Raw genomic sequence first — 14,912 nt, 5'->3', positions numbered from 1 at the left:
TTATTGTCTCATGGGTTTGACCCCTTCAGGCACAAGAAATAAATACCAACTGCTTAAAACTATCAATGTAATTGGTTGAGATACATGGTAGACATGTATGAAATTGTGAAAAAATAAATTATCCCCCCTCCTCCCCCAGCGCACAGCTTAGGGTCCATAGGCATACCAACAAAAAAACTCATGTTGGTTGTTCCACATTGTAGGGAACGTCATCTGTTGCCTTCATAGGCTAAGATCCGAAGCTTTGAAGCCTTGAGTGCATTGTTGTACTCCAGAAGGTGAAATGAAATTTTCACTGCAAATCCAAAGTTACCTTGTTGGGTGCTGGCTATTAATGTCTTGAGTGATCTTGGATGGAGTCAGCAGGGACACAGAGCTTTGCAGATTCCTTTGTGTTATGGCTACAGCTTGCCCATATCTGAAATCAAGGGTTGAAGCAGATCAGTGAGTGGTTCGCTTTTTCAACATAGGCTTCTTCCTACAACAGGTTTTTTTTTTTTTTTTTAATAAAAACCAAATACAAAACAGAACCTGAGTTCCTCAGCTCTCGCTCCTCCATCCTCAACAGTCCCTGTCCTGTTGTTCCTTCTCCACAGTGTGGGGAGACTCAGGGCGACCCTTACAGTTAGATGCTGAGGTAAAATCAGGAGAGCTGCAGCCAGCACGCACGCGCGCGCACACACACACACACACACACACACACACACACACACACACATTCACCCAGGCCATGCTAGGAAAATTCAAGAGTTATCTCCACAGAGGAAATGGCATGTGTGTCTTTTGATCATTGTCCCTGTTGGGGATCTAAGCCAGGGCCTTAACAGGCTAGGCAATTGCTATAGCTGTGTTCTTCATTTTGATGTTAGTGGAAATCATCTGTGTAGTAGTTGTGTGCTGAATACCTGCTGGGTTTAAGAGGCTAACATCAAGCAAACCTTTCTGGAATTTGTTCCATAAAGTTGTTTGGGCTGCTGTTAAAGTTTTCTTGAGTGAAAATACAGTTGGGAAAGCATCTGAATGAACTTAGTTGCAGTGGCTTGTTTTTATTCTTATATATTAAGTTAACTCTCCCTCCTCCATTTGAATGGGGGATAGATCTCCATTTCAAGGAACTGTCTTTGAAAAGGGGTGTCATGTGTTTTACTAATTTGTTTAATCCCCCCTCCCCAATACAAAGTCCCTCTAGTATGAATCGCTAGCTAACCTGCAATTTATATAGAACAGGCTGGCCTAAATCACAAAGATCCTTCTGCCTCTGCCTCCTAAGTGCTGGGGTTAAAGGCGTGCACTACCATACCCAATCCACTAATTTGCTTATAAAGTTTGCCTTGCAAGCAAGCATAGGAAGGACCCTAGTTTAACTTCAGCACCCTTGTAAAAAGTCAGCTGCAGCAGTGCACATCTGTAAGCCCAGTGCTGGGGAGGGGAGGTTCAGTGAGAGATCTTGTCTCAAAACAGAGGAAGACACCAGGTGTCAGCTTCTAACACATGTGCATGCACATGCTCAGGCATATGTATCACCTACAGGAATATACATACTCAAGGAGCAAATTGTAAATAAGATGGAAGCACCAGTCATTAATGGAGAGCATCACTCACTACCCCTCCTTGTTGATCTCTGGTGTGGTCTCATGTCATTTTCATGGTACCCTTGTCGAGCTGGAGTCATGAGCTCTTATTACAGATGTGAAAACTGATGCCCAAAGAGATTAAGAAACCTGTCTGAAGCATGACAACTAATCAATAATTGAGCTATGTCTAGAAGTGGGTTAACTACCACACTGTATTCATTGAGCTTTCTGCTTTCTTCCTCATCTTGAAAATGGGTTATTTGTGTCATAAATACTAAGGTTAGACAGGCAACCACGAGGTATCCAAGGTATCTGGGAGGACAACAATGTTAATGGTCTTCAATCTGTCACAACATGTAACCGTTCTGTCACCTTGAGTTAACTCCATGTACAGTGGTGTTCCTCAGTGTGTAGATGAACTGATAGTCACTTTCATGAAGATAACTTCTATTTCATCTTGCTATTGTGCTGTTATTTTACACCTAGAAATTACATAAAACAACAGCCGCCAGAGAAACAAGTTTCTAATTGTATCTGTCAAAAAGACCACAATTTTTATTTAACTATTTTCTTCTAAATTTTGTAGAATCCAAAGAAAAAATTGCTTTGGCATAACAGTACCAACTAGACTGGAAAGAATCACCAGTAATTCATCCATGCAGCCAAGTTCAGTATATGGCAGACTGACTAATAGAACTTATTGTATACACATGGTATATTAAATATTGGCTTCCTTTTTTATTTTCTTTTTAGAGTTAGTAATGGATTTTATTTTGGGATTTTCATATGTACTTCATTTTGTTTGATTCTTGTCCTCCCCTACCATGTTTCCCTCAGACCCCTTTCTTCAGCTTTTATGCCGTATTTTTTTCTTGTCCCCAATCTACTCTTAAAATCTCTTTTTTGGGGGCTGGAGAGATGGCTCAGTGGTTAAGAGCACTGACTGCTCTTCCAGAGGACCTGGGTTCAATTCCCAGCACCCACATGGCAGCTCACAACTGTCTGAAGATCAGTTCCAGGGGATCTGACACTTCACACCAATGCACATAAAATAAAGTTAAATAAACCATAAAAATATTTTTAAAAAAAAAATCTCTTTTTTGCCTCTCTCACTGTCTACTTTCTAGTATTAGCTGTACTCCCTCAGAGATGGAAAACTTAAAATCTAGGGACCACATATGAAAGAGTGTGGTCTGGGGACCTTTTACTATTTTGCTTAGGTGGTACTGCTCTGGTATTTGGGACCTTTGTTTGCTTCCATATCAGTTTGGGGATTGCTTTTTCTAATTCTGTAAGGAATGTCACTGGGATTTTGATGGGGAATGCACAGAGTCTGTAAGCAGCTTTTGTTTTCACAGTGTGATTTTTGTCAGTTTGTGAGCACGGAAGATCTTTCTACTCTCTAATGTCTTTGGTCTTATAAAGCTTCCACTGTATAAGTCTTCCACCTGCTGGGTTATTTTTCTTAGTTGGTTTTGGAGCTGGAAAGATGGCTCAGCAATTAAGAGCACTAAATGCTCTTGCTAGAAAATGGGGTTTAGCTCCCAGCAGCCACATGGATTAGGACCAATGCTTCTAATTGCAGTTCCTGGGGAGTCTGACTACCTTCTTTGATCCCCGAGGGTTCATGCACATACACAGACATGTAAGATAAATGGTTTTTTAAAGGCCTTTAATGTTCATCATTCCTTTTCACATTCCTTTCTCTACCTTGCCCTCTCATCCCTGACCCATTTAATCCTTCTTGTTCCATTATTTCCTTCCCCTTTATGTATTACATTGTCTCACTTGAAAGATACTCTCTCCCCAAAGGTTTCTCCTTTGAGAGCTTCATACTGAGCTTTCTGTTCATTTGTCACTTGTTTCCAATATTGAGAGAAATGAGTTTTCTTTCATTATAAGAGCAAATATTCTTGCATCAGTCCTGCAGCATTGTGTATGTATAGGCAACATGCTTGGGGAGGGGAATGTGTGTGCATGTAGGTGCTGGTGTTTTCTGTTATATATTGCGACAGAGTTCTTCATTGAACCCAGAGCTTGCCAGTTCAGTTAGTCTAGCCATCTTGCTCCAGGGATGTGAGTGCTGGCTTGTTTCCCCCCTGCTAGTTCAGGAGGCTCCTTACCCACCGGGTCGTCTCTTAGCCACTAGATTCTAGAACAGATCTCAGTGTTAATTTGCTATTTCAATGCTTATTTTTAAGTTATTAGTTTTTATTAATTCTTTGAGAATTTCATAAATGTATTGTGATCATATTCTCCCCTCCCAGAGATCCATCTTCTCTACCCTCATTTCCCTACACTCCAACTTTGAGTTCTTTTGTCTTTCCTTTTTTTTTTTTCTGACTCTTTGGGTTTTGTTTGTTGTGTAACAGCCCTGGCTGTCCTGGAACTTACTCTGTAGATCAGACTGACCTTGAACTCAGAGATCCATCTGCCTCCACTTCCCAAGTGCTGGGGTTAAAAGATGTGTACCCCTCCCCCAGCTGTCTTTCTCTTTTTTAAACAATATTTTTATTAATTACTTGATGATTTTATGCAATGTAGTTATAATTAAAATATAGTTACATCACTCCCCCCCCCTTTTTTTTCTTCTTCCAGCCCTCTCCATCCATATCCTCTATCCCATTACCCCTGAGCCCTCTCAGATTGATAGCCTCTTATCCATTTTGCTTTTGAACAAATCTGATTACTAAATTGTGCTTAGTTCTTGGGACAAGATGTTACATTCTCTTGGATCCCTTCTGTTTCTTCTTTGTCTGGAGTTCATTATATAGTAGACAAAGCACAGAGATGCAAAAAATTGCTTGAACAGGGTAGTGACCCTCAAACAAGGCCTGCAAGCAACCTGCATACATCTCTACCCTCCTTAAAAAGACCCTGGAGTTAGCAGCAGACTCTGAATACATCTCTCCCCTTCTTAGAAAGACCCTGGAGTTAGCAGCAGACTCTGGATACATCTCCACCCTCCTTAGAAAGACCCTGAAGTTAGCAGCAGACTCTGAATACATCTCCACCCTCCTTAGAAAGACCCTGGAGTTAGCAGCAGACTCTGGATACATCTCCACCCTCCTTAGAAAGACCCTGGAGTTAGCAGCAGACTCTGAATACATCTCCACCCTCCTTAGAAAGACCCTGGAGTTAGCAGCAGACTCTGGCTTACATTTGTGTTTTTAAAACATCTTTAAATTAAAAAAAAAATGTTTCAAGCAAATGGAGACAATATCTTTTAATTTTTATAATTTTAGATTTCTTTCATAAAGTTGGTGATTAAACCTGTGGCTTGTGTATGTTTGGTAAGCACTCCACCAATGAGCTCCATCCCGGGTCTCTTTTCCTATAATTTTAATAGTTGTATAGTTATTTCAGTGTAGGGATAGACCTTAATTACTTGGTCAGTAAGATGTACTGCTGAACATTATCCTTCAGTAAAGCCCTAGTCACATTCCTTGAGGTATTGCTGTTTTTTATGGTGAGGCTTTGGTATGTTGTGCCTTACTTATCCAGGAGAAGGATTCCCTCTGTAAACAGATAAAAAATGGTACCCTGAACTGAGCATATGTCTTAGTTATTGTACAAAAGCATTTATTTGAGAAATTACTTGAAGTTTCAGAAGTTAGTCCTGGTTCTCATAGTGGGGAGTGTTGTGGCAGGTTAGGCAAGCATGCTAGAGCAGTGGCAGGCAGGTGCACCAGTCGTAGCTGAGAGCTTGCATCATCTTATCTACATACCTAAAACAGAAAGAGTGAGACATGGGCTTTTGAAAGTTAAAGCTCACCCTCAGTAACACCTCTCCTCCAACCAGGTCACACCTCCTAATCCTTCCTAAGTAATCCACTGGGAACCAGACATTCAATCAAATATATGAGCTTATGGGGCCATTTTGATTCAGACGTCCACAGCATTGTACTGTATACCTGTGCTCCTAGCACTCAGGACTCTGAAGCATGAGAATCAATGTGAGTTCAAGGCCAGCCTGGGCTATTGAGTGACCCTCTGTCTCTAAAAATTGAAAAGGGCTGGTGAGATGGCATAGCCAAAAGAGACACTTGTTGCTAAACCTGATTGATGATTTGAGTTCTGTCCCCAGTATCCACATGGTGGAAGGAAAGAACTAATTCCTGCCAGCCATCCTCTGGTCTCTACACACAAACATGGCTTATATACACCCACACATGTGCACATAAATCAAAAATAAAACAAAATGGTGCCCAACTATGGTTTGCATTAGAATAAACATTTGGAGTGAAATAGAATAAGGTGGAAAAGGCCTACCTACCTTTAGATACTGACTTCCTGTTTTATTTAATGATTTACTTGGACTGACAGAATTCCTCCTGTAAAAAACTGGATTCAGTGCAATCCCCATTAAAATCTCAGTGATATTCCTTGCAGAACTGGAAAAACACCCTCAAGATTCATGTGGAAGTACCAAAAATCCTGAATAGACAAAGCAATTTTAAGCGGAAATAACAATGTCTGTTACTTAGGGTTTAGGAAGTGGTATGTGTGCTGGTGGAATCCTTCACATCCATTCCTCGGCGAAGTACTTCCCACAGCCTCTGTTGTGAGCCTGTTCCTGTACAGGGGAGTTCTCTGGGACATGGTTATAAAAATTGAATGAAGGCTTGTGAGTGGGTTGCATGAAGACAAAGGTAAAAAGTGTCGATGAGAAGATTCTGGTGTTCTAAGACAAGTGTAATCCCTTAGAAGGGCAGATATTTGTCCCTAGAAACTGCACGTATTTAGTAGTCCTCTTGGGTCTGAGGGTCTGAGTGTTGTTTAGTAGTTACAAAACTTTTGACAGCTTTATTGAAGCTTTTCTTCTCTTTTTATCATCTTGGTTCTGTGAGAGAGAGGTCGGGAATTGTGCTAAATCAGTGTCAGAATAGGTGGCAGTTGCATATTTTTTGTCTTCTCAGATACTATGAGACTGACCTGTGAGTCACGCTACTAAAATTTCACAGCCCCCACCCCCTTTAGATTTTTTGAGACAGGCTTTCTTTGTAGCCTGGAACTACTCTTATAGACTAGGCTGGCCTCGGACTCACAAGAGATCCACCTGCCTCTGCCTCCTGAGTGCTGGGATTAAAGGCGTGTGCCACCTCCACCTGGCCACAAAAGGACTTTAAAGATTACTATTTTCAGCATGCAACAGCACACTGTAATCCCATCAGAGCCAGCTGCTGTGCTACTGTAGCCGTCTCAGCCACTTCCTCTTGCTGCTGGGGGAGCTCAAATCCTATGAGTTCTGCCAGGATCATACCCTCCATTGCTGCTCATTCTTGAGGGTGTAGTCGTTTTCCCTGAATTAGCAATATAAAAAGTGATCATGTGGGAACTAGTAAGGTAGCTCAGAAGGAACAAATGCTTGCTAAGCAAGCCTGGTGGCCTGAGTTTAATTCCCAAAGCCTATGTAATGTGTAAGGACAGAACCAACTCTGACCCCCACAAATGTATTGTGGTGTGCTCATGCTTGTGTGCATATATGCTGTTAATGTTGGTATTATTAGAAAGGTAGTTAGTGGGAGTTTCTTTGCCTAGTTCGTAGGATAAGCCTGGAGCTCCCTGTGTACTCCAGACTAGCCTCAGACTTGGCTTCCTCTGTCTCGGCCTCCTGGATGCTAGGATTACAGAGGGTGTCTTCATTCCTGGCTAAGGTTTTTTTTGGGGGGGGGGGCATCTGGGTCTTACTGTATTGTTTAGGCTATCCTAGAACTCCTGACTCTCCTGTCTCAGAGTCTGAGTGCTAGAATTAAAGGATGGTGCTACACTGTCTGAAACTTTGGGGGTTGTCAACTGTGGTTGACATGTGCCTCCCTAAGCACCCCTTCATTGTTCAAGGATCACTGTTTCCTCTCTTCCTCTGTATTGTTCTACAATGACTGTATCTGTTACTCCCTGTCAGTCCTGAGTTGAGCTGTGTGTCAGCCTTTAGTGCTACATTTAAGGGACACATAGAGATGAAAAGAGTGTTCCCTGCTTTTGGACATGCTTACAATTTTCTACTTGTGGTCTTTCTGCTTGGAAGTCAGCTTGCCCTTCTGGTTCTTTGTTTCTTTCCCAGAGGAGCCCCAAGTTCATTCTTCTGGCATAACATGCTGCTGTCCAGATTTCATTGTTTTACTGTACATGTGATTTGGTGTCTTTGCCTGGATGTACAAAGGATGTGTTTTATGTGGCATGTCTCAGCATGAGCCATTCTTTTTCTGACTTCCCAGGGATATAGTCTTTGAGATGTTTAACTTGGAGCAGTTTTGGTCCTTGGCATTTGATTGTAGTCTGTGGACAACTTCTGTTGAAGTCCTTCCCCACTGCCATGTGTTTATTCCTCAGTCTCTGCCTCCTGCTGCCTTTCTCTACTCATTTCTGTATTAGCCCCCACATTGTCATTTCTCCAGATTCTTCTCTGTTTGTCTCATCACCAAAACCTTCAGGTTGTCTGTTACCTTACCTTGCCTAGCTGTATTCACATTGTCTCATTCTCAACTTTTCCATTCTGTGATACATATTCCTCTGTCAGGATCCTCTGGAGCAAGAGAACCAATAAGAGATAGAAATAAAGATTATGAAAAGTTGAGTCATGTAATATTGAGGCAAGGAAGTTCCTTCCCTTGCAGTCCGTGAGCTAGAGATACTATGGAGCTGATGGTAAAGTTCTGATGCAGAATCGGAGAACCAGGAGCCACTGGTGGAAGATCTAGTTCAGGAGCAGAAGAAAACTATGTTCCTGCTTGGGTCCACTAGCAGAAATAAAAAGATGGTGTGCTCCTCTTTGTTGTTGTGTGCAGCCCCTCAGCAGATTGAATGAAGCCTGTTTGCACTGCTGAGGACACATTCTTTTTCCTCAGCCCAGCAGTTCAAATACTGATCTCTTTCCAGAACATTCTCAGACAACCCCAGAAACAGGCACCTGTTGGCACAATCATCTGGACTGCTTCTCTTACCTGGCTTCTGTTATTTGCTTAGTGCTGGTAATAGCTTTATCTACTACATGGATATATTTTCCTGGCTAACCTCTACTACCTATCAAAACTCAATCAAGAATGTTCTTTTCTTTCTTCTTTAAGCTACTTTTGTATATTGTACATCAGGATTCCTGGGCTGGAGAGGAGGTGACCTTAGAAGTTCCTATGCTTCCTTAGCTCTGCTTGGGTGTCCTCTTTAAAACAGGATTCCCTTTAACCACCTGTGTCTACTGTGATCCTGTCTCTGGACTTTCTTACCTGACTCTAGTCACTCCCTGCTTAGTTAGGCTTTTGTACTCATATGGCCAGGGGACATGACTCTCCCTCCCTTGGAGGAAGGTGTGCTGCTTTCTCAGAAGGTTCTGAGGGCAGAAGATGGTGAGGAGAGTGTGGGAGTGTCTGGTTTAGAGGTTCTACACATGGCCTCAATCCCTTTCCTGGTCCACTTTGCCTCAGCTCTCATTCCCTCTCGGCTCAGTGCTTAATTGCCTCAGATGTCCTTCTTTATGTTTGCAACAGACCCACTGTTTCCGGGACCTCTGTCAGGGCTAAGTGCTTGTAAACAGTAAATGCCTTTTTATTATATGTATATATATAATATATTGTAATGACAGTAAATTTGTAAGAAATTATGAAATGCCATGTGATCCTCTTCAGCTCTTGGCACACAGCAACATCTGTCAAGTTGGTTTGGCCCAAGTTATATCCAAGCCAAGTCTTATCCTTTGTATTTGTATTTCAGAGTGTAATTAACCCTCCCACCCCCTATCAAGAGCCAGGATGGGCATTGGGAAGATGACTGTGTAAAGTGCTTTCTGAATAAGCATAAGGAGCTAAGCTTGGGTCCTCGGATGGGGCATGTGTCTGTAATCCCCGTAGTTTAGGGGCAGGGCTAAGATAGATGGATCCTGGGAACTCATTGATAAGCCAGTCTAGCCTAAATGGCAAATTCTAGATTCAGTGAGAGACTGTTTTGGAAAATAATGTGGAAAGCAGCAGAGGAAGACACTTGGTAGCAACTTCTAGCCTCTACATGGATACACATGTTTTTATATGTACATGTGTGTACACACACAAACAACCAAAGTATTAGCATTTTGTGTAAATATTTAAATCACTGGTTTGATGTTGCTGCAGTATTTCTAATATTACATTATTATTTGTCATAAACTGTTATAAGGTGCTTGTGAATTATTCTAGTATGTGAGGAAATTGTGCTTCTGAGCGAACTCTGTAGTCCAACTGTGTGTTGATTAGTTTATTTCAGGGTTACCAGGGCATAAAAAGGAATAAAATGTTAAGTGGTGGGGTTTTTTGTTTTGTTTTAATTTTGTGTTTGGGAGTGCCTCCATCAGGTATGTTTGTGCACTCCATGTGTGCCTGATTCCTGAGAAGGCCAGAAGAGGACATTCACCATATAGATGGCTGGATAACAAACTTGGGTCATCTGCAAGATTAGCCGATGCTCTTACCAACTGAGGCATCTCTTTAGCTCTTCGTTTTTGCAGCACATTTGGCTCTGCAGTCCAGACTGGCCTGAAACTTGTGGTCATTCTGGCTCACCAGAAGGAGTTTGCCCGTGCCTTAGGGTTATGTGTAATGATGAACATGCAAGCTAGTTACTGTATTGAGTCCAGATGTGCATATTTGTGAGAATAATACATTATATGTGTGAATACAGAAAACATCGGACCAGTGTGGGACCAAGCAAACCTGTGTCCCAGCCCCGGCGGAACATCGTAGGCTGCAGGATTCAGCATGGGTGGAGAGAGGGCAACGGCCCTATCACCCAGTGGAAGGGGACTGTCCTGGACCAGGTGCCCGTGAATCCTTCCCTGTATCTTATAAAGTATGATGGATTTGACTGTGTTTATGGACTAGAACTTAATAAAGATGAAAGAGTTTCTGCACTTGAAGTCCTCCCTGATAGAGTTGGTAAGTCTTTAAAGTTATTCTTTTAAAAACCTTATTATTTTAAAAAGTGGCAATTGAATGCTTTTTGATTCTCATTATTAGTGTTTGTTACTTCTGTCAGACCTCAAACACCTCTGATAAACATGTACCACTTACAAACACAGAAACTGACCCGGAGAAGATGATTTGAAACCACAGTTAAGGGCCTTATGACAGATATAAAGATGGATCTTTGACCTAGAGATTTCCAGTTTTCCAGTTGCTCGTTTTGTCTGTGATGTTCATTGGCTCACTGACATGGCCCCTTGACTTGACAGCTCAGGAAATAGTAGGTTATTTTGGCTTGTTGTCTATGGTAAACACTAAATGTCCTTGGAAGCATCCAGGATGAGAGTCCATTTTTCAGTAAGCTTTGCAAGGGGAAAACTTGTTCTGTCCTGTGGTCTCAGGGTTACCTTATAAATGTTCCTTAAGGCACAAAGTTTAAGTTAAAGGTAATGATTATTGATGGCAATTTTAAGTAGAACATTCTCAAGTTAGTATTACTTAAAAGTATATGTTTCAAAATGTTTTGCTGCTGCTAACTGCTGCTTCTTAAAATACTGATGTATATTCTTTGAAAGTTGCCTTTAAGTCTTTGTGCCATTTGAAAATTAGGCCCCACAGTTCTGAAAAGTCTTCTCATTCTCTGTGAAGTTACATTTTCACAGAGTTTTACATTTTCATCCTATTTTTTCAGCATTTTTTTGAGATAGGATCTAAGGCTACAACACTTTATAGGGCAGCTCACTTGAGCCCCATGGTCTCTAATGTATGAGCTCATATGGTCGGTCCTCTTGTCTCGGCCTCCTGACTGACTAGCTGGGATGGTGGGCATGTGCCACACACCTGGCTGTCAACTTCTCCTGGTGTAACTGAGGTCAGACTTCCTCCTGGAAATGTGGATGTTAAATGCCTTACTGGCTCCTTAGAAAACTGTAACTGCATGCTTTGGTGGTGTTGCGTGGTGGTAGGCATCTTCTGACCCAGGATTTCAGTCTATCTGCTTTCTAGGGCAAAGCTTCTCTCGTGAATACTCATAGGACAGGAGCAAATCTTGTGAGCACCCGGGCTGTATGTCATCAAGGGTGGTGTGTATTCTTTATAGATCTGGGTTGTCTCGTTTGCCAGAGGACATGGATTATAGTTGTAAATTAAAGCACTTTGAAGAGAGGAGTCCAAATGGTGGTTCAGATTAGCAAGATACTGTGTCCAATACAGTTAGTAAGTAGTCCACTGCCTCAGACTCTGGAGGGCTAGGATTATAGATGCAAACAACCATACTTGACTAGACATGCACTCTTAACTTTTGTGTTTACTATGAGAGTAGAATCTAGAAAGTTACTTGCCTTTTGTGTTCTGTGTAGGAGGAAACAGTCTTCTAGCCCACTTCAGTGTGTACATTGAATTTTAATTATAGTGATACTAGAGATGGTGAAAAAGCCAGGTAAAGAGACTGAAGAGCATGTGATGGTGTCAGTGGTTCCCAAGGCAAGGTCTGTGGACCCTCAAGGTCCCTAACCCTATTATTTCCCCAACATTAAGATAAGAATTTGTTCTCCTTACCCTCAGTTATTCACAGTTGCAATGTGGAGTTCCTTCTTCTACAGGAAAAGTCTGCATAACTCATGCATACACACATAGACAGACAGACAGACAAGACACACACACACACAACACACACACACACACACACGAACCAAGCTTGATAAAGAAAATTGCAGAATTTATTGTCTGCATCATTTTGTACATGTGCTCTCCATTCTTGTCTTTAGGGATTTGACCACTCTGGATATTTTTTTTTTCTGTGACTTACTCCATCCTTCCACAAAGTAGCACATGGCAGGAATGCTTTCCCTTTGAACACTGGCAGTCATACTCTGGTATAAACCTGTGTACCTCATTTTGTTTATCCATGACCCTTTCCATGTTGGAAGCTGCTGTGGATGTGGCTATCTGTGACTTCCCTGAAACTTTCCTATTCCTTTGGGTGGTTTCCCCCAGAAGTGGTTTTGTCTGATTATAGGGTTTTATAATTCATGTTTTCTTAATGGAATTGCCACAGTGTTCCCTGTGTTGTTGAGGCTTACAGCTCCAGCAGCAATGCACAGCGGCTTCAACTCTCCAACTCTGCCCCCATCACCTAGTGATTTCTGTTTTGATAGTAACCATCTGTAGGTGTAAGGATAACAGTTAAGGCTGTGTTGTCCCTGCATGCTTGTTGCTATTTGTATATCATCTTTGGAGAAATGTTTCTTCAAGTTTCATATTTTTAATCAGAAGAATTTTGTGTGGTTGTTGTTGTTGAGTTGTAGTGTAACAGCTTAAACAGTTTGAAGAGTTTAATGGTAATTGGTTCAGGCTCTTGCTGCTGACCTAGGGAGTTACTGCTTGCATACTTTGTAGTATTAGGTGAGCATCTAGAATTATCTGGGGGAAACTCACATCATTGTGAGGCTGGATCTCACATAACTGGAAACAATAGTTTGAATGAAGTTGTTTTAAAAAAAATACACATTAAGGGAACTAGAGTGATGGCTTAGTAACTTAAGAATGCTTGTTGAGAATTAAGAGGACCATATCCACTGAAGAGGACAGACATCCAGCATGTGCCTATCACAACAGTTCTAAGGGCTCCAACATCCTTCTTTCGCCTCTGCATATACCCCAAAACATACTTGTGTTCATCTATACACAAAGAAAAAATACTTTTAAAAAAGACATTTTAACTAGGTATTAAGGTTTGCAAAAATACGTTTTTTTTATTTTTAATAGTTTTTATTGATTGCTGGCTTGAAGAAGCCATTGATGTGTATGTGCTCCTGTATGTTTTAAGTGTCCTGGGGGGCGGTGTGTGATTTTGTGCTGTTTCTGATTACTGTTACATATGTAACACCATGAACAGGTTGTGTGTGTGTCCTAATTAAATTGAGTAGCAGTATACTTGCCTAGCTAGAAAATCTGAATTTCTTTTCCTTTTGATTTTAATAGAGAAACTAGATAAGTGACTAGAGAGGAGATCTGATTATTTTGAAAGACAGTTGTCTAGAATGTGAGGACTGGTGAGACCTTAATGTCAATAGGACCCCTTATAACCTGTCTAGTATTAAAAACAGCACGCAAACAGAAAGCCTGGCAATTTTTTACACACACACACACACACACGGGCTATCTCATAATACCACACAGGCAGTCTGAAACTGCTAAGAGCTAGAAACAGGGAGCAAGCCTCTGCTTCATCGCAGTGTCCAGATACCTACAATGTCAGCAAATCCATAAAGTAAGACAGCTTTAGGTAATGAGGACTGTTAAATAAGAACAGAACAACACATGATGAGACTGGTGGTGCCATTTGTCCCTGGTTGTCCTGTTGAGCTCTAGAGACCTTGTGGAAATAGCCTGTCCCCTGAAGAAGGAAGAAAATTTGTCTGGGTAGATGGGGTATGCTTCGAAGAGAGGATGGACTTGGGGGCTGAAGGATGGCAACAAAGTGAGAAAATTTTAAATGATAAATGACAGTTTTCTCTAGATAGTGCAGTGTTCACTCTGGTTACTATGGAGATTAGATTGTAGGCATAAGAGTAAATAACTACAGAACATGAAAATAAAGTGATAAGCGAACTCCCAGTTTCTTTAAAGACAATAACAAAGTGTTATTAATTTTTGCTATTTATGTGAAGGTGGGTGGACTCATGGAGAGTTCAGAGGACTTCATCAAATGTTACTAAGAAAGGGTCAGCACCATGTGCTGTGTGGGAACTCTGCTCTTTCTATCTGTGAATCAGATACTAACTCATAGCTTTAGGTAACTGCAAAATAAGCAGTAACAAAAACTACTTAAGACCTGTGGTTTAGGTGTAATACTGAGGAACTAAATCTAAAAATAAGAACAAAACAGATTGTTGTTCACCTTAGGCCAGATTTCTTCCTGTTTAGTCCACATGTGTGCCAGCCCTGCCTTTTTGTTTGATAGCTGCTTAGATCTCTTGGCCACGCTCATGTTCACTAATGATTTGCATGGGGAAAGCTTGTCTCTGTTAGTAAACACTTGCTCAAGTGTTTTGCTCTTTTAATTCCAGCCACATCTCGGATCAGCGACGCACACTTAGCGGACACAATGATTGGCAAAGCAGTGGAGCACATGTTTGAAACAGAGGATGGCTCTAAAGATGAGTGGAGGGGGATGGTCTTGGCACGGGCACCTGTCATGAACACATGGTTTTACATCACCTATGAGAAAGACCCTGTCTTGTACATGTACCAGCTCCTAGATGATTACAAAGAAGGCGATCTCCGCATCATGCCTGATTCTAGTAAGTTGGCCACATCAGCAACTTTTGGGTTTGGTGATTTGAAAGGAATTAATATTTTAGCTAAAGTATTTGAGTAATGGGTTTGCAGGTGTGTTTTTTGTGTGTAC

The 14,912-nt window shown here is 41.5% G+C and overlaps 1 protein-coding gene across 3 annotated transcripts in view; it reads left to right on the top strand.

The window, feature by feature from the left end:
- Positions 1–14,912, top strand: part of LOC121445376 (spindlin-1) — a 49,501-nt gene that overhangs the window by 28,920 nt on the left and 5,669 nt on the right. For all 3 annotated transcript variants that reach the window (XM_041647502.1, XM_041647503.1, XM_041647504.1), the window contains exons 4-5: positions 10,221–10,474; positions 14,572–14,805. In XM_041647502.1, the coding sequence (XP_041503436.1) occupies positions 10,221–10,474; positions 14,572–14,805 (488 nt within the window). The remainder of the gene's footprint in view (positions 1–10,220; positions 10,475–14,571; positions 14,806–14,912) is intronic.

The sequence above is a fragment of the Microtus oregoni genome, unplaced genomic scaffold (assembly GCF_018167655.1).
Source record: "Microtus oregoni isolate MIOR12 unplaced genomic scaffold, Mior012 000181F_ref0000086, whole genome shotgun sequence".
NCBI classification, from domain to species: Eukaryota; Metazoa; Chordata; class Mammalia; order Rodentia; family Cricetidae; genus Microtus; species Microtus oregoni.
The sequence above is the reverse complement of the archived record's forward strand: the minus strand, read 5'-3'. Positions and strand labels throughout refer to the sequence as shown.